This window comes from Diadema antillarum, unplaced genomic scaffold, assembly GCF_040938485.1.
Source record: "Diadema antillarum isolate AM-2024a unplaced genomic scaffold, OU_Dant_1.0 seq00001406_RagTag, whole genome shotgun sequence".
Classification (NCBI taxonomy): Eukaryota; Metazoa; Echinodermata; class Echinoidea; order Diadematoida; family Diadematidae; genus Diadema; species Diadema antillarum.
In genome coordinates, this window is record NW_027272161.1 from 150,286 (window position 1) to 168,765 (window position 18,480).

The 18,480-nt window shown below is 37.0% G+C and overlaps 2 protein-coding genes across 2 annotated transcripts; both read left to right on the plus strand.

Moving 5' to 3' along the window:
- The first annotated feature begins 565 nt into the window (after window positions 1-565).
- Window positions 566-11,334, plus strand: LOC139709097 (echinoidin-like). Its single transcript, XM_071621058.1, has 3 exons — window positions 566-702; window positions 4,565-4,756; window positions 11,100-11,334. The coding sequence occupies exons 1-3, from the start codon at window positions 566-568 to the stop codon at window positions 11,332-11,334; spliced, it is 564 nt and encodes a 187-aa protein (XP_071477159.1).
- A 2,318-nt stretch (window positions 11,335-13,652) lies between these two features.
- LOC139709098 (echinoidin-like) lies at window positions 13,653-17,647 on the plus strand. The gene is made up of 3 exons (XM_071621060.1): window positions 13,653-13,789; window positions 15,560-15,734; window positions 17,408-17,647. Exons 1-3 carry the CDS (start codon window positions 13,653-13,655, stop codon window positions 17,645-17,647), a joined length of 552 nt encoding a protein of 183 aa, XP_071477161.1.
- The last annotated feature ends 833 nt before the right edge of the window (window positions 17,648-18,480 follow it).

Sequence of the window (18,480 nt, forward strand, 5' to 3'; positions counted from 1 at the left end):
TATTTATCTATTTAATTATTTATTTACTTATCTATTCATTCATTTATTTATTTATTTATTTGTTTATTCATCTATTCATTCATTGATTTATTTGTTTATTTTTTATACGTTAAACTATGAAGACCATTACTTCGTCACCTTCTTCTTGGTGTCGTCTTAATCGCTGGAAATAAAACTATATGATAGAAAGTTGGTTCACGTTTGTCTGCAAGTATGTTTCTTACTTTGCTTTTAAGACCATGTGAAGAAACATAAGTGTTGAAATGCGACAGTCAGTGCTTGTTTTGAATGCCTAGACCGGATAATGCTTTCTCTTCTTTTCTCTTGAAAATTCAACCTCTGAACAGTGGCAATATAATAGCTTACTCCGGGACGTCAAAATTATAAGATCGACTCAGTGCATGTCGGCAAGTTGTCGATATTGAAATATAGTGCTGTCTGAAATCTAACTCTAACTGATGATTTTAGCAGAGATATACGAGCATTATCATGATAAGGACATATTAGATGAACTGATAGTAACTATTATCGTCTCAAATTGTGCGTGTTTCATTTTCTTACAGCCATGGCAAACTTGAAATCAGTCCTTTTCGGCGGCCTGGCCATTACTGCGGCTTTGCTGGTGACGCTTCCCCCGTCATCGGAGGCAAGCGCTTGTGGGTGCCCTCCTTTCTGGACTCCCTTTGGAGATAATTGCTATCGGTGAGGCAATTTTTCACTGATATATGATCTCTTGCCATTTTTCTTCTCATCAACATTATCATCAAAGAACCAACGAGCAAGGGGTAGTTTGAGCAGGTGATCCCTGCTTTTCAAGGAGGAAAAGTTTAGAAATGTCAGTCGTGCATGCGGTATTATAGTTAGATTTGAAATAGGTATAGGAATTACTTTCTAAACTATATAAATGGGGTGATGTTCGTTATTCCACAGGTTCGGTAATCCAAAAATAAGAGGGTCGTTATACCTAACTGATCCGCCCGAAACCGCCCATAAGATTACTCCCTAAAACTCCCGAACCCCCACCCCCGTCCGTTTTTTTTTTGTTTTTTTTTTGAAGTTTCAGAGTTTACTATTTTCATTGTTTTCATATTGCATAATGACGTTTGTTTGTTTGTTTGTTTGGTTTATTTCTGCATTTTCTTTCTCCGAATACAATTGCAAATGAAAACAAAATGATACAGATACATACAAATCAATACAAAAAAAAAATCATTTGCGTAACAACATTCAGTCTGAAGTGGCATAATTATGAATCAAAATAACATATTAAGGCTTACTGTATCTAATAACAAAGGAGAAATCAATACAGGGGACCGTCATCATAAGCAGAGCTTGACGTGGATGAGGCCCTATCTGAATATGTGATACCAATGTAATACAACACTAATTATATATGTACTCATAAAACTCTTAATCTTAATACACAAAACACATTTTGCTACAGAAAAAAAAAAACAGAAAAGAAAAATAGTGACTTGGCGCTTTAGAACAAGAAAAAAAAAACAGCACGCAGCACCATTGACTGCTGCATGGTATAGTAGACAATAAAAGTGTAGGTGTGTGCGAGTGACAGTGCATCGTGTGTGCAGGTGACAGTGCAAGAGAGAATAAAGGCTGTAGCATGCCTATTTTGGGGGTAAGGTATACGCTTTAATGAATGTATGCAATATCATTATCAAAGAAAGGAAAGGAACGGGAGGGAATGAAAAAAAAAACACTTTGCATGGATCAGGGCTTACTGAGACTTCAGAAAAAAAGAAGAAAAAGTACATTGATCAAAAACTACTAACTGGAGACATATTTCAATAATAAATACTTTTTTAAATGAGCTTTAAAGGAAAACAGTGAAGTACACTGCTTTAATTGATCAGGTAGGTTATTCCAGACATCGGGACCGTAATGTCTAATTGATTTCTGAGCTAAAACAGTTTTGGGGTTTACAAGGTGAAAATCTGTCGAACGGCGAGTTGGATATGTGTGTATATTCGAATTTAAGTGAAAAATATTATGAAATAAAGAGGGAAGTTGATTTGTTGCATACTTGTACATAAATATACCTGTTTGTAAAATGTGGATGTCCTGAAGCTTCAAAGTATGCAAACGATGAAATAAAGGATCTGTATGAGATAAATATGTGGAATTAGTAATGATACGAATAGCACGCTTTTGGAGTAAATACAATGAATTCAGTTTAGTAATACTACAATTTCCCCATACAATATTTGAATACAATATATGAAATAACGTAATTTGAAAGAGGTCAGAGGTCAATAAAAGTATGTCAGAATTATTCATGTGACACACCAGTCTCCTGACAAAGTCTAATAAAATCAATAAAAGTATGTCAGAATTATTCATGTGACACACCAGTCACTAGATAAAGTCTTAGACAGGCTTTCAAATATACAAAACTTAAACTACACAAAAATAAACATGCAGTGCAGTAAAGTGATCTTTTTTTTTTTTGCAGAATTTAGAAAGTTGTCAAAATGAGTGTAATACTGCTATACCTTCTAGGGAACAATAGAACATTATGTACGGAATCTTCAGTCGCTTAAGGGTTATTCCAAAGATTCGTAATGCCGAAACACACAACTTTCCTATACCCAGATGGTCGTTAATCCAAAAAGGAAATACAACTGTAAGCTACATCGTTCATTGTTCCGAACATTAAAGTAGCGTTATTCCAAAGATTTGTTATTCCTAAGGTTCGTTATTCCGAAAATGAAATCGTTATTCTGAGAATTTGATAATCTGAAAATGAAATGGAGTTCGAATGACAAACCTTTCTTTATATTCAGATTAACGTACATACGGAATGAAGTTCGAATGACAAACCTTTCTTTATATTCAGATTTACGGACATTCGGAATGTCGAACCTCATTTCATATTCGGAACTACAAGCCTTTGAAATGAAGAACTGTAAGACCCCGTTTACGGTGCGGGGCTGGGCCGCGGCTCGGCCGCGGCCGAGCCCGCCTTCATATTAGTGTAAATGCGTAAAAGGCCAAATGCGGGGTCTAAATTGGCCGCGCATTTGGCCACGCTCGGGAGGTGGTCTTTTCTCAGTGTAAACGCAAACTGGGCCAAATGCGCGGCCAATTTTAGTCTGGCTTCCAGACCGACCCTCTGCCCGTACTATTTCGCTATTCAGGATATTATCCTCCTCAACGTCGAAAACTAGTATAGTTTAAGGTGGTTTTGTCCTGCAAAGGATTTTTCCTTCGGCAAAGGCCTTTGCCCGAACGGCGACTTCGTCGCCACGGACTATACCCAATTGCGTTTGTTTACAAGCAGAGCGCCACTACGACAAAATATTGAAAGGTATGGATTAAAAGACCGGGCCGAGCCCGGCAGTGTAAACCACTGTAAACGGACAAATTTGCGGGGCTCGGCCCCGCAATTGAGGCCGGGCTCGGCCGCGGCTCGGCCCAGCCCCGCACTGTAAACGGGGTCCAACATTAGCCGTCCGCACTTTGCAATTTTGGCCTTCTCTTTGACACCTGATCACAGTGTTCAAATGCATATCTTATAAACATTAAAGTAAGTTTGAAATGCGTTAGGAAGGTTATAGCCTAAGGGAAACGCAGATTTTTTTTCTTTGATATAATAATATTATGTTCATTCTCAAGGATCAGTCTTCATACATGTAGTAACCATGGTCGCTGAAATGACACGGTTTGGTCTGGATGGCCATGAAATCTTATACACATGTGGGCGTTAAATTGTGCAGGTTCGTTAATAACCATTGATATGGGAAGTGTGCACTGCCCTTGAAAATTGAACTTCCACTCAAAAAATCTCCATCAGAAAAACCTCCATCACAGAATGAACAACAGAACGAGAGAATCTATATCAAGTTTATGTATATATAAAATATATTCCGTTTTGAACTCGGCCAATAGATCATACCCGCTTCCACGGGTTTGTACACAAATACCATACTGCCACATGAAACGTTGTCGCGGGGGGGGGGGGGGGGGGGGGTGTATGAATAGGATTCGTCAACCGCAACTGACTTTCCTCATCTTATAGATGCGAAGAATACAGGTTCTTGTTATTGATTTGATTATACAAATTCCTATTACATTCCATTATTCTTCAGTCAAACCTCTGTCTTTATTTTATGTTGATATTAATAATGTTAATGTTAATGCGAAGCTCTAAAACGGTCATGGGTTTTCTCGCGCTTGTTTCTTTGATTTCTTCCCCCGAAATTTCTCCGTTCTTTTGTTTTCTAGCATCAAAAGCGCGAGTAGACTGTAGGAAATTAAACGCCCCATCCTCGTTCCATGGCCCTGTTATTATGGTTGGACGAAATATTATCACTATTTTGATAAAACATATCACGACAATTCCAAATCCCATACCTCTCATAGTCGTGAAAGTGTGAGTCCAATCATGTCAATTGTCACGAAACATGTATATAACCAATAACTATCCTGTGGTTTTTTTTTTAGGGCCTACTCTCACTCTGTAAACTGTATTTGAAATGTTTTTTTTTTCTTTTTTTTTCTTTTCTTTGAATGTCATGGAGTAAATTTCCTCTTAAAATTGTTACAGATTCTTTACTTTCAAGAACGTGACCTGGGATGCTGCAGAGATGCACTGCCGTGGCTTCTCCGTGCCGTGTTCGGAAACGAGGACGTTGCTAAATCTGGGGCATCTGACTTCAATCCACTCCCAAGAAGAGCACGACTTCCTCACAGTACTCTATGAAACCACTCGAAACAAGAGAGTAAGTTTATTTGGGACGTCACTGTGATCTAGTGGATACGACTTTTGCCTTAGAAACGGAACTTATAAGTTCTTGGACGAAATGTCGTTTACCCACGATGGCATGATTCTTACGTCCCAGGTGTTGAAATGGGTACTAGTACCTGGCAAGACTGAGTTGATACGAAGGGCCCTCTGGATGGAAGAACAGCGATTATGCTGAAGAGGGCACCCTGTATAAAGAATAAGGCAATACTGTGAAAGTTATTAATGCTCGTCCATTAATAGATATCCTTATCTGTCCGCTCTCCTAAATTCTCCTCCATATACGCACTTAAATTGCTCCCAGTAAACATGGTAAAGGTTCTTTTCCAGGAACAGGTTCTCACACCATTTATGCGGGGTCCAACCAATACCTGTACAGTTTCTCACCACTGGGCTGAAGATTATGATATGTTTATATGAACGTGCATTCATATATAAAATAGCGGCAAAACAGTTCCGAGTCTCTAGCAATCTCCATAATTTGCAGGACACGGTGATGATATCATCGTGTCCTGCAAATTGAGGAGGTTGCTTAGAGATTCGGAACTGTTGTGAGCTCCATTGTCATGATTGTTGAGACGATATTAATGAGCTCCCCGTGGAGACGATATGAGCTCCTTCGTGGAGACATGGTATATTTAATATTCTTATTAATATCTGTAAGATTTACAATGTTTGTTTTATATTAGTGCTATCTTGGGCAAATTATTTGCATAGGGCCTCGATTTTTTTCTTTCTCTTCTTTCTTTCTTTAAAACAACAACAACAACAACTGTTTTGCCGCTATTCTATATATGAATATGCACGTTCATAAAAGAATATTATAACCCAGTTCGGGATTCCAGTTTGAGCATGAGCAGAAAAAGGTCATTTATTTTGTACTAAGAGCCAGGTTGGCTTTTAAATTCACTTAGATAAGCACCCGTGATGCAATGATTATTCATGCAATCCTTATAAATGGTGCCTGCCAGTACATCCAGCTGACAGCAAGCCTGGTTTTTGACAATGTTAAAAAGTTTTTTAATGTGTTCAAAACAGCACAATGAAAATGAGTGCTCCCCAAAGTGTTGCTTGGCGAACCATTCTGGTCACTTGATCTACGCAGGTTCACTTTTTTTTGAATACGAGTTCCATAAATTGCTATGTTGGGCAAACTGATGCATTATTTGAATCGAGTGACGTGCCCTCCAGCTGAGAAAAATGAAAGGTTATTTGTACCCATGTGCACATGAGCTATCTCCGAACTTTCTGATAGTCTTCGACGACTGCAGAATCCTGTATTAACAAATTATTAATAGTTAAGTCACGACCTGGGTTTTGCGTGTGCCCCTGTTTCGTTTATGTGTTCTTTAGTTTATGTGTTCTTTAGTTTATGTTTTCATGTTTGTTTTGTCGCTTGTCATGCATGTTTCAATCCAGTCTTTATCTTATCTCCTCTTCTTTAACAGGTCCCGCTCTGCATATGCAAGTGCATGTCAAATTTTATATAGGACATTTCATCCTCTGTTCTGTTTGTTATTATGACACAAATTAATAATTTTGCTTTTCAGTCTCTTAATGATGATGATTTCAGTAATCTTTTTAGAATTATCCCTCAAGATCAGAGAACCAGTAATCTTTCACATAGTTATGATAACCGTACGGCCAATACCATAAACTCTTCTTTTAATAGTCTGAATATGAATGAAGACAATATCTCTTATCAAAGTTCTGATTATATCACAATTAATCAATTTCAGTCATCAGAGAGTTTGAACAATAGTTTTGCATTGATGCATTTGAATATCAGAAGTTTGAATAGTAATTTTGATAATTTACAACTTTTATTAGATAATTCTACCCAGTCTTCATTTTCTGTTATCGGGCTTACTGAGACAAGGCTTACTCAAAGTTCCTCAAATTCTTTTGCGCTTCCTTGTTATGGTTTTATCACATAGAATCAATAAGGGAGGAGGAGGGGTCGCTTTTTATATTAAACACGGCCTGGATTATTTTGTTAATACTGAACTCAACTCTATGAATGATATCATTGAATCTCTTATCATTGAAATAAACATCCCATATTCCAGGAATATTTTGATCGCTATTATGTACAGACTTCCTAATTCCAACAGTAATTTGTTTTTAGAGTATTTGCAGGATTTAACTCATAATCCAATTTTCATTAATAAAGATTGTTTTATAATTGGGGACTTTAACATAGACATCTTTAAAAAGTATCATACGTTAAGTGCCCCACAGGAATTTCTTGATGTTATGCTCTCTGCCTCTTTCTTGCCACTTATAACTAAACCAACCCGGGTTACAAATAACACATCTTCTTTAATTGATAACATATTTTGTAATATCATGCGTACTCCTAAATCAAATATTATTTTGTTTGATATATCAGATCATTTTCCAATTTTTACTGTTGTCCCGGTTATCGCTAAACCCATTATTAGTTCCGTTAAAGAAACATTTAAGAAAACAACACCTGAAAATCTACAAAGTTTGAAGAATAGTTTACAAGAAGAAAATTGGAATGAAGTGTATATGAGTCTCAAGATACTGATTTATCGTTTGATGTATTTACGGCAATTTTGAAATCTCATTTAAATAAACATGTTCCATTGGTGAAAGTTAAACAGTTTGGTTATAAAGAAACATCCCAGACTTCCATGGATAACAAAATCTCTTTTACGATCCATAAATCGAAAAAAAAATGATTTATATTACGCGGACAGAATTAAACGCACTGAACAATCTCATCGTGAATACACTGTATAAAAATACTCGAGTATTCTTACAAGATTATTGCGTAATGAAAAAAGGAAGTATCATATGGACCAGATATCCCTTTTCAAACATGATGTGAATAAGACCTGGAAGTTAATAAACAGCGCCATTTATGAAAATAATGATAAACCCCGAGTAACAAGAATTAAACTGGATGATGTTGAAATAAGAGACCCTGTGTTGATAGCGGATACATTTAATCATTGTTTTTCCCAGGTTGGATATGACCTCGCTAAAATTATACCCACATCTCAAACGAATTTCCATGAATTTCTTGCATTACCCAATTCCAACTCACTTTTTTTTTTATCCTGTCACTAGTTTAGAAATAAAAGACATTATTATGAATTTGGAAAATTAAAAAAAGCTCTTGACCGGATGGTATTGATAATATTACTTTAAAGAACATTAGTGAGAGTGTTGTGGAACCATTAACTCATATTTTTAATTTATCATTAAGTAATGGTGTTGTTCCATTGGAAATGAAATTCGCTAAAGTAATTCCAATTTATAAGAAAGGTAATAAAGAAGATATTTGCAATTACAGACCAATTTCTCTGTTGTCTTCGATTTCTAAATTGTTAGGAAAAATTGTACATTCCAGACTCCTTAAATTTCTTGATTTGCATAATATCATATCTAATTTTCAATTTGGATGTCGCAAAGAGCACAACACATCTCATGCTATCCTGTCCTTTGTTGAAAAAAGTTGCTTAAGCCGTAGACCTACATCACCATACAGTGGGAGTTTTCCTGGACTTCTCCAAGGCCTTCGATTCCATCAATCACGAAATACTTCTTTATAAATTATGTCACTATGATATCCGTGGGAAGGCCTTGGAGTGGTTCAGGAGCTATACCTTACTGACCGCAAACAGTTTGTATCTTTTCCCGGTCACAGTTCCACAAAGAAATCTGTTACTTGCGGTGTTCCTCAAGGAAGTCTATTGGGACCTCTTTTGTTCATAACGTATATAAATGATATGATAAATGTTTCTCGTGTTTTATCTTTTCTGTTGTTCGCAGACGATTCAAATGTGTTTTTTTTTTTTCACATCCGGATCCCCACATTTTGGTGGATACCTTAAATTTAGAACTTAAAAAGTTGCTTTACTGGATAAGATCCAACAAATTGTCTTTGAACCTTCTTAAAACCAAATGTATGTTGTTTAGTAATTCTTTGGATAGTCTTCCCAATAATATTGTATTAGATGATACTGCTATAGATGTAGTTTCATCAATGAAATTTCTAGGATTGACAATTGATAATAAACTTTCATAGAAGACACATATTAATAATATTTGTCACATAATATCTTGCAATATTGGTGTTATAGATAAAGTAAAGTTTTATTTTCCCATTCCAACCCTCCTTAATACTCAAGTTTGATTTCGCCTTATCTTAATTACGGTATTATATCTTGGAGAAACACTCATTCAATGCATCTTGATAGACTGCTACGTCTCCAGAAAAAAGCCCTTCGTATAATTTGCAATGTTTCTTGGAGATCCCATACTGACGTTATATTTTTTGAAAAGAAGATTTTAAAAGTAAGTGATCTTTATAATTATCATCTTGGTCAATTTATGTATAAATTTAGTAACAATTTATTACCTCCCATTTTTACCGGGACGTTTGTGAAGTATAATTCTTTCCACAGATACCCAACTCGTCATTCTAACGAATTTCATTTGCCTTTAACCAGGACCATATTATTTACTCAATCCACATTTACTTTTGTAGGACCAAAATTTCGGAATAACCTTAGTAATGATATAAAAACGGCCCCAAGTTTGAATTGCTTTAAAGTTAAAGGACAAGTCCACCTTCATATACATAAGGATTGAGAGAATGCAGCAAAATTAGTAGAACACATCAGTGAAAGTTTGAGGAAAAGTGGACAATCCGTTCAAAAGTTACGAACATTTTAGGTATCTGCGCAGTCACTGCTGGAAGAGAAGGCTACTACAGTGTATGATGTCACATGCGTACAACTATATAAGAAAAACAAAAAGAGAATTTCACAAAACTGTACTTTTTGAATAAAGTGCACAGTTCTTCGACTTGCTACTGACGTATGTTAAGGGTAATATTATTCCCCCTGCCTTCTGAAAGAGAGAAGTCGAGTGTTCTTTTGTTATGGGAGAAAAATGGAAATATGTTGAATTTTCTTTATTCTTTCTTTATATCGTTGTAATCATGTGACAGCACAAGCTATAGTAGTCTTTTCATCCAGCCGTGACTGAGCAGAAACTTAAAACATTCATAACTTTTTAACGGATTGTCCGATTTTCCTTAAACTCTCACTGATGTGTTCTACTAATATTGCTGCATTCACTCAACCCACATGTCTATGAAGGTAAACTTGTCCTTTAAGTTGAAGAATTTCTTTTTTGACAATTACAAGAATTCATTTGAACGTCATCATTAAAAATATATTGACTTCCACTTTATGCGTATGACTTAGCGGCTCCGTTCACTCATCACTTTTCGTCTTCTCAATCGACATTGTTTTTTCTTCCTATTTTCCAACCAAGTTATCAGTTCTTCTTCATCTTTCTGTCTTACTTTTCCTATTCTAGTTTCTGCGTTTCTGCATGACAGCCAATTAGTGGATTTGTCTGGGTGTTTGTCTAGGGGTAGTTAGGATTTTTTTTGTAGTAGTTTGTCTGTAGTTTGTAGTTGTAGTTGTAGTCTGCAGTTTGTGTAATTCTTTTGGTAAATTTAAAGGGTTAGTACAGTATTGGTGGAGATGAGAATTGGGCTTTTAACTTTTTGTGAGATACCAAGAAAACACTGATAGTACAGAGCATACCATTTTAAGAGGAATTCAAAGTTTATTTGATGAAAATCAGGTTTAGAATGACTGAAACATCCAAAAACAAAGTAAAACAAAGCAATCGTAATAAAGTGTGGGTCCCACACTTTATTAGAATCGCTCTTTTTTGGATATCTCGTCCATTTCAAAACCAATTTTCATCAAATAAACGTTGAATTCCTCATAGAATTATATGCTCTTTCATATTTCATAAGAGGTTTCTCATTACTAGTATCTCACCGAAAAATGTTAGAAACCTGAAATTAGGTCTCATCCAAAACTGTACGATCCCTTTAATCTCATGTGTTAAGTAGAAGATCAATGATATAAGATGTTATATGTTTGGGGGAATGCACCCTACAAGCTTTGCTTCTTCAGCATTCCTCCCCCATCTCCTGCATTTTCTTAATTTCAGAATGTTTATTTTGTGTGTGCCTTTTTCTTTTTCACTTTGTTATTTGTATATCCATAAATTCCACTTATCACACTTTGTAATATTCACGTATATATGTATTTATATTTCATGTGGAAGGAAAAATGTACTTGCAAGTTCTGTTGGAGATGGAAAAAAAATGAAAAGAAATGAAATGAAATTAAATAAAGTATACAATCCAGTTTCGTGGAAATGCAAGTTTCTACAACTTGCACGTTTGATCTGTATCCCTAAATTCGTGTACATGTTTAATTGTGTGTGTGATGATTTCCCTTTTATTATCCTCCCCTTTTCAGGTGGCTACCAGAGTGTGGATTGGTCTTACCGATCAAGACGTTGAGGGCGCGTGGAGATGGAGCGATGGGTCTGACGTCACTTTCACGTCATGGGGGTCGAGCCAGCCGAACAGCCACGGCGGCAATCAGGACTGTGCGTCGTTCGCGTTAAAAACCGACATCGGTTACAACTGGAACGATCTAGACTGTGGAATCGAGAACGAGTTCACCGTTGAGTCGTTCATCTGCAAACTCCCCCGCTGGTGAAAAAAGGGGATGGGACTTGACGTCATGGATCGAGCGATAAATTGCGTTTTCACTTCACATTCAAAATGATACAAATTCTTCCAATTTTTGACATTATTGTACTGCGTCATCATTTTGGTTTACTTTTTATTGTACGCCTCTGAATTATCAACATGAAAGTCATTGTTTGATAGAAGTATGAAATCATGTTTTCATCTTTGTAAAAGCTGCTGAAAGAAGTTCGTATATACACGCAGAATTCTCTCTGCTATGATTGTGTGGTGTTCGCATTCCCTATAGCCTTTTGCAAAGGCGGCTCGACATTCAGCACACGCACAGCTCGCTTCCATTCGATTGCTGTGTGCGTGCGAGTCCAACGCCCGCCGTATACGAGTCCATTGCGAGCCGCCTTTGCAAAAGACTACTTTGAGTACATTCTCTGTAAGATAGAAACAGGTTTGACTTCGAGGTTCCGTGTTCCTGTTGTTTCTTTTTCTCTTGAAACTTGTCGTGAGGTTCTGAAATCGGCGAAATGTTAGATTGTATAGAAAGCTTATTATTGTGATGAGATGATACACAACTTTTTCGCTCAAATATGTGAGCATTTAATGCTAAAGAATGATATATCTCGCTTTCGATGTTGAATAATTCGGTGACAGAAGGCAATCAAATTTCGATGAAACTCTTAGTATACTGAAAATTACATGGTACAGTATGTTACTGTGTTAACAATCGCCTATACCACATACCTGAGGGTTCTTATTCAATGATATTTATTAGAAGAGGCTTATCTATTGTTACAAGTTGTCATGCTGTAAAAGAATAAAGTGTGTATAACAATTCAATTATTATTGTGTGTATAGTTGTGAATACGGCTGGAATCCAGAGAGTGTTGTATAACGTATAAAATAGTAGTTACGTCGGAGATAAGAAGTGTATGACACAAAATGGACTGATGTGTAAAGGAGTTAAAAGTTCACATTATTAGGAAAGATACTACCATGGTTATTCACACCGTCATCAGGAAGTTTACAGACTGTAATATCCTGTTGAACTCTGCGATCTAAACTTTGTCTGATAGACATGCAGTAAACATCACGATGCGCTAATGGTATTATGTCGGTATAGGTAAATGATCTTCATTGATCAAGGCGTATTAAGAGGGCAACATCAGGCAAGTAACAGACACAGAATAGTTGATATAGGCCTACATCAGTATCAATCATGATGAAAGTGTTTACACATAGTCGAATCAACACGTGAGTGCATACTGCATCCATTCTCTTATACAGTTATCCAATGTTTATCCCTATACACCATCTGTCTACACATCATTATCTAATCACATTAAAATTCATAGTCAGTTAGGATATGAACGCATTGGTACATGGTACGTTGGATTATGGGCGCGTAAAGTAAATATTTCGAGGATTCGCACATTAACCGAGAAGAACCCCGATGAGTGAGAGAATTGGACAAAGCATTGATTGATACCTCGCTAACATAATTTCTGTGTTTGTGCAGCGTGCAAAAGCACTTTTTGCAATCCTAACCACTAACACCTACCATGCAATCATCTCATGTCGTATTGAATTTCATACCTGGACCCACTCGGAGTGGGAGTGGCCTGGTTATTGCAAAGGTTCACGAGCTATATCCTAGAGCAGTGTTGCAATCGTTGTTTCAAACATTTGGGGTACTATCATCCGGTGAGGAGGAGACTGAACCTCGTTCTGACTATCTCGCTGTTTCGACTTCTGTTGGTCTGTATTACTATTTTTACTTATTTATTTATTTACTTATTCATTTACTTATCTATTCATTTATTTATTTATTTATTTATTTATTTATTTATTTATTTATTCATTTATTTTTTTATACGTTAAACTATGAAGACCATTACTTCGTCACCTTCTTCTTGGTGTCGTCTTAATCGCTTGAAATAAAACTATATGATAGAAAGTTGGTTCACGTTTGTCTGCAAGTATGTTTCTTACTTTGCTTTTAAGACCATGTGAAGAAACATAAGTGTTGAAATGCGACAGTCAGTGCTTGTTTTGAATGCCTAGACCGGATAATGCTTTCTCTTCTTTTCTCTTGAAAATTCAACCTCTGAACAGTGGCAATATAATAGCTTACTCCGGGACGTCAAAATTATAAGATCGACTCAGTGCATGTCGGCAAGTTGTCGATATTGAAATATAGTGCTGTCTGAAATCTAACTCTAACTGATGATTTCAGCAGAAATATACGAGCATCATCATGATGAGGACATCTAAGATGAACTGATAGTAACTATTCATCGTCTCAAATTGTGCGTTTTTCATTTTCTTACAGCCATGGCAAACTTGAAATTAGTCCTTTTTGGCGGCCTGGCCATTACTGCGGCTTTGCTGGTGACGCTTCCCCCGTCATCGGAGGCAAGCGCTTGTGGGTGCCCTCCGTTCTGGACTCCCTTTGGAGATAATTGCTATCGGTGAGGCAATTTTTCACTGCTATTATGATCTCTTGCCATTTTTCTTCTCATCAACATTATCATCAAAGAACCAGTGAGCAAGGGGTATTTTGAGCAGGTGATCCCTGCTTTTCAAGGAGGGAAAGTTTAGAAATGTCAGTCATGCGGTATTATAGTAAGATTTGAAATAGGTATAATCATATGACCTACTTTCTAAGCTATATAAATGGGTTGATGTTCGTTATTCCATTGTTGTAACTGGTCCGCCCGAAACCGTCCATAAGATTACTCCCTAAAACGCCCGAACCCCCCCCCCCCCCCCCCCCGGTCCGGTTTTTTGTTTTTGTTTTACGGTTTACTGTTTTCATATTGAATAATGACGTAATTCAAAAGAGGTCAGAGGTCAATAAAAGTATGCCAGAATTATTCATGTGACACGCCAGTCTCTTGATAAAGTCTTAGATAGGCTTTCAAATATACATAACTTATACTACACAAAAATAAACATGCAGTGCAGTAAAGTGATCTTTTTTTTTCCAGAATTCAGAAAGTCGTCGAAATGAGTGTAATACTGCTATACCTTCTAGATAGGGAACAATAGACCATTATTTACGGATCTTCAGTCGCATAAGGGTTATTCCGAAGATTCGTTATGCCGAAACACACAAATTTCCTATACCAAGATGGTCGTTAATCCAAACAAGAAATACAGCTGTAGCTACATCGTTCATTGTTCCGAACATTAAAGTAGCGTTATTCCGAAGATTTGTTATTCCCAAGGTTCGTTATTCCGAAAATGAAATCGTTATTCTGAGAATTTGATAATCTGAAAATGAAATGAAGTTCGAATGACAAACCTTTCTTTATATTCAGATTAACGGACATTTGGAATGAAGTTCGAATGACAAACCTTCCTTTATATTCAGCTAGATTAACGGACATTCGGAATGTCGAACCTCATTTCATATTTGGAATTACAAGCCTTTGAAAATGAAGAACTGTAACATTAGCCGTCCTCACTTTGCAATTTTGGCCTTCTCCTTAGCTTGACACCTGATCAGTGTTCAAATGCATATTTTAGAAACATTAAAGTAAGTTTGAAGTTCGTTCGTAGGAAGTTGCCCCCCCCCAAAAAAAAAAAAAAAAAAAAAAAAAAAAACACAGATTTTTTTAAATATTTTCTTTAATATAAATATTATGTTTATTTTCAAGTATCACTCTTCATACATGCTGGTATAGTAACCATGGTCGCTGAAATGACACAGTTTGGTCTGGATGGCCATGAAATTTATACGCATGTGGGCGTTAACTTGTACAGGCTCGTTATTAACAATAGCCATTGATATGGGAAGTGTGCTCTGCCCTTGAAAAGTGAACTTCCACTCAGAAAAGGTAGAAACGCGATCGTGTCATCACAGAATGAACAACAGAACGAGAGAATTCACGGTCATGGGTTTTCTCGCGCTTGTTTCTTTCATTTTCCCCCACAATTTCTCCGTTCTTTTTTTTCTTTTTTTTTTTTGTCTTATAGCATGAAAAGCCATCTCGGTTCCATGACCCTGTTATTATGGTTGGACGAAATATCAGAACTGTTTTGATAAAACTTACAATTCAAAATCCCATACCTCTCATAGTCGTGATAGTGTGAGTCCAATTATTCCAATTGTCACGAATCATGTATATAACTATTCTATTTATTTAGGACCTACTCTCACTCAGTAAGCAGTAATTGAAATGTTTTTCCCTTTTTTCTTTTCTTATGGATTACATTTTCTCTTAAAATTGATACAGATTCTTTACTTTCAAGAACGTAACCTGGGATGCTGCAGAGATGCACTGCCGTTCCTTCTCCGTGCCGTGTTCGGAAACGGGGACGTTGCTAAGCCTGGGGCATCTGGCTTCAATCCACTCCCAAGAAGAGCACGACTTCCTCACAGTACTCTACGATACCACTCGAAACAAGAGAGTAAGTTTCTTGGGGCATCACTGTGGTCTAGTGGATAGGACTCTTGCCTTAGAAACGGAGCTTATACGTTCTCGACGAGATGTCGTTTACCCACGATGGCATAATTCTTACGACCCAAGTGTAGAAACGGGTACCTGGCAAGGCTGACTTGATAGTAAAGGCCCTCTGGATGGAAGAACAGCGATTATGCTGAAGAGGGCACAGTGTATGAAGAATAAGACAATGCTGTGAAAGTTATTATTGCTCGTCCGTTAGATATCCTTATCTGTCCCCTCTCATGAATTCTCCTACATACGCACCTAATTTCTTCCAGTAAGCATTGTAAAGGTTCTTTTCCAGGAACAGGTTCTCACACCATCCATGCGGGTTCCAAACAATACTGGTATACAGGTTCTCATCAATGGGCCGAAGATTATAATTATCTTGTCCTACAAGTTGTGGAGGCCGTTAGACATTAGGAACTGTTTTGCCGCTGTTGTATACATATTATGAATGCACATTCATAAAAGAGTATAATAACCCAGTTCGGGGTTCCAGTTTTAAACATGCCACTGAGCAGAAAAAGGTCATTTGTACTGAGAGACAGGTTGGTTTTCAAATTCACTGAGATAAGCATCTGTGATGCAATGATTATTCGTGTAGTCATTATAAATTGTGCCTGCCAGTACATCAAGCTGACAGCAAGCCTAGTTTTGGCAATGTTAAGAAAAAAAAAATAGTAAAAAAAAAAATGTATTCAAAACAGCACAATGAAATGAATCCTTTCCAAAGTGTTGATTGGAAAACCATGCTGGTCACTTTTTTGATCTACTTAGGTTCATTCTTTGTTTGAATAAGAGTTCCATAAATTGCTTTGTTGGACAAACCGATGCATTATTTGAATCTAGTGACGTGCTTAACAAACTGAGAAAAATAAAAGGTCATTTGTACCCATGTGCACATAAGCTTTCTCCGAACTTGCTCATAGTCTTCGACAAATGCAGAATCCTGTGTATTATGGAGGTTGCTAGAGGTTCGGTTTGTTACTGTTTTGCCGCTATTATGAATGCACGTTTATAAAAGAGTACTAGTATAATTACCCAGTTCGGGGTTCCAGTTTGAGCATGAGCAGAAAAAAGGGTCATTTGTACTGAGAGACACGTTGGTTTTTAAATTCACTGAGATAAACACCTGTGATGCAATGATTATTCATGCAATCATTATAAATTGTGCCTGCCAGTACATCAAGCTGACAGCAAGCCTAGTTTTTGGCAATGTTAAGAAAAACAAGTAAATATTTTTTTAATGTATTCAAAACAGCACAATGAAATGAATCCTTCCCAAAGTGTTGATTGGAAAACCATTCTGGTCACTTGATCTCCTTAGGTTTATTCTTTGTTTGAATAAGAGTTCCATAAATTGCTATGTTGGGCAAACCGATGCATTATTTGAATCGAGTAACGTGGCTAGCCAACTGAGAAAAATGAAAGGTCATTTGTACCCATGTGCACATGAGCTATCTCCGAACTTGCTCATAGTCTTCGACGAATGCAGAATCCTGTGTTAATAAATTATGTAATTCAGTTTCGTAGAAATGCAAGTTCCTTCAACTTGCACGTTTGTTCTGTATCCCTAAATTCGTGTACATGTTTAATTGTGTGTGTGATGATTTCCCTTTATCCTCCCCTTTTCAGGTGGCTACCAGAGTGTGGATTGGTCTTACCGATCAAGACGTTGAGGGCGCGTGGAGATGGAGCGATGGGTCTGACGTCACTTTCACGTCATGGGGGTCGAGCCAGCCGAACAGCCACGGCGGCAATCAGGACTGTGCGTCGTTCAACACCGACATCGGTTACAACTGGAACGATCTAGACTGTGGAATCGAGAACGAGTTCACCGTCGAGTCGTTCATCTGCAAACTCCCCCGCTGGTGATAACAACAACAACAACAACAACAAACAAGCAAATGGCGAAAGGGAGTTGACGTCATGGAGCATAGGGCATTTCCACTCCATGCTTAAAGGGATAATACAGTGTTGGTGGAGGTGACAATTGGGCTTTAACTTTTTTTGCGAGACTCCAAGAAAGCACTTATGAAATAGTACAGAGCATACAATTTGAAGAGGAATTCACAATTTATTTGATTAAAATCGGGTTTGGAATAGCTGAAACATCCAAAAACAAAGTAAAACAAAACGATCGTAATAAAATGTGGGTCCCACACTTTATCAGGATCGCTCTGTTTTCGATAACTCGGCCTTTTCAAAACCAATTTTCATCAAATAAACATGGAATCCCTCTTGGAATTACAGGCTCTTTCATATTTCATAAGAGGTTTTTAAATATCTTGTCAAAAAATGATAAATATATACGATCCCTTTAAATTGATATCGATTCTTAGTATAAAATACTGGCACGTGACATTGCTGTACTGTGTCATCGTTTCCGTGACTTGTTTTGGGCACCTCTGAATTGTTCAGATGAAGGTTATTGTTCAATATGAATTAAGCATATCTCTCTCTGTGTGTAAAACGTGCTGAAAGATGTTAATTCGTACACGTAGAAAGTACATAATTTGCCTTTACTAATTATGGAGTGTCCGTTCCCTGAAAATACAAGTTTCCTGAAAATACAAGATATTATGGCTCTCTTAATCTTTCAGCCTTTCATGAGGTCTCAAAGCAGCGAAATTCAAAATCATGATATTATTGTGATGATAATGCCAGACATGTTACAAAATGTTCTTCACTAAAAGATGACTACATGA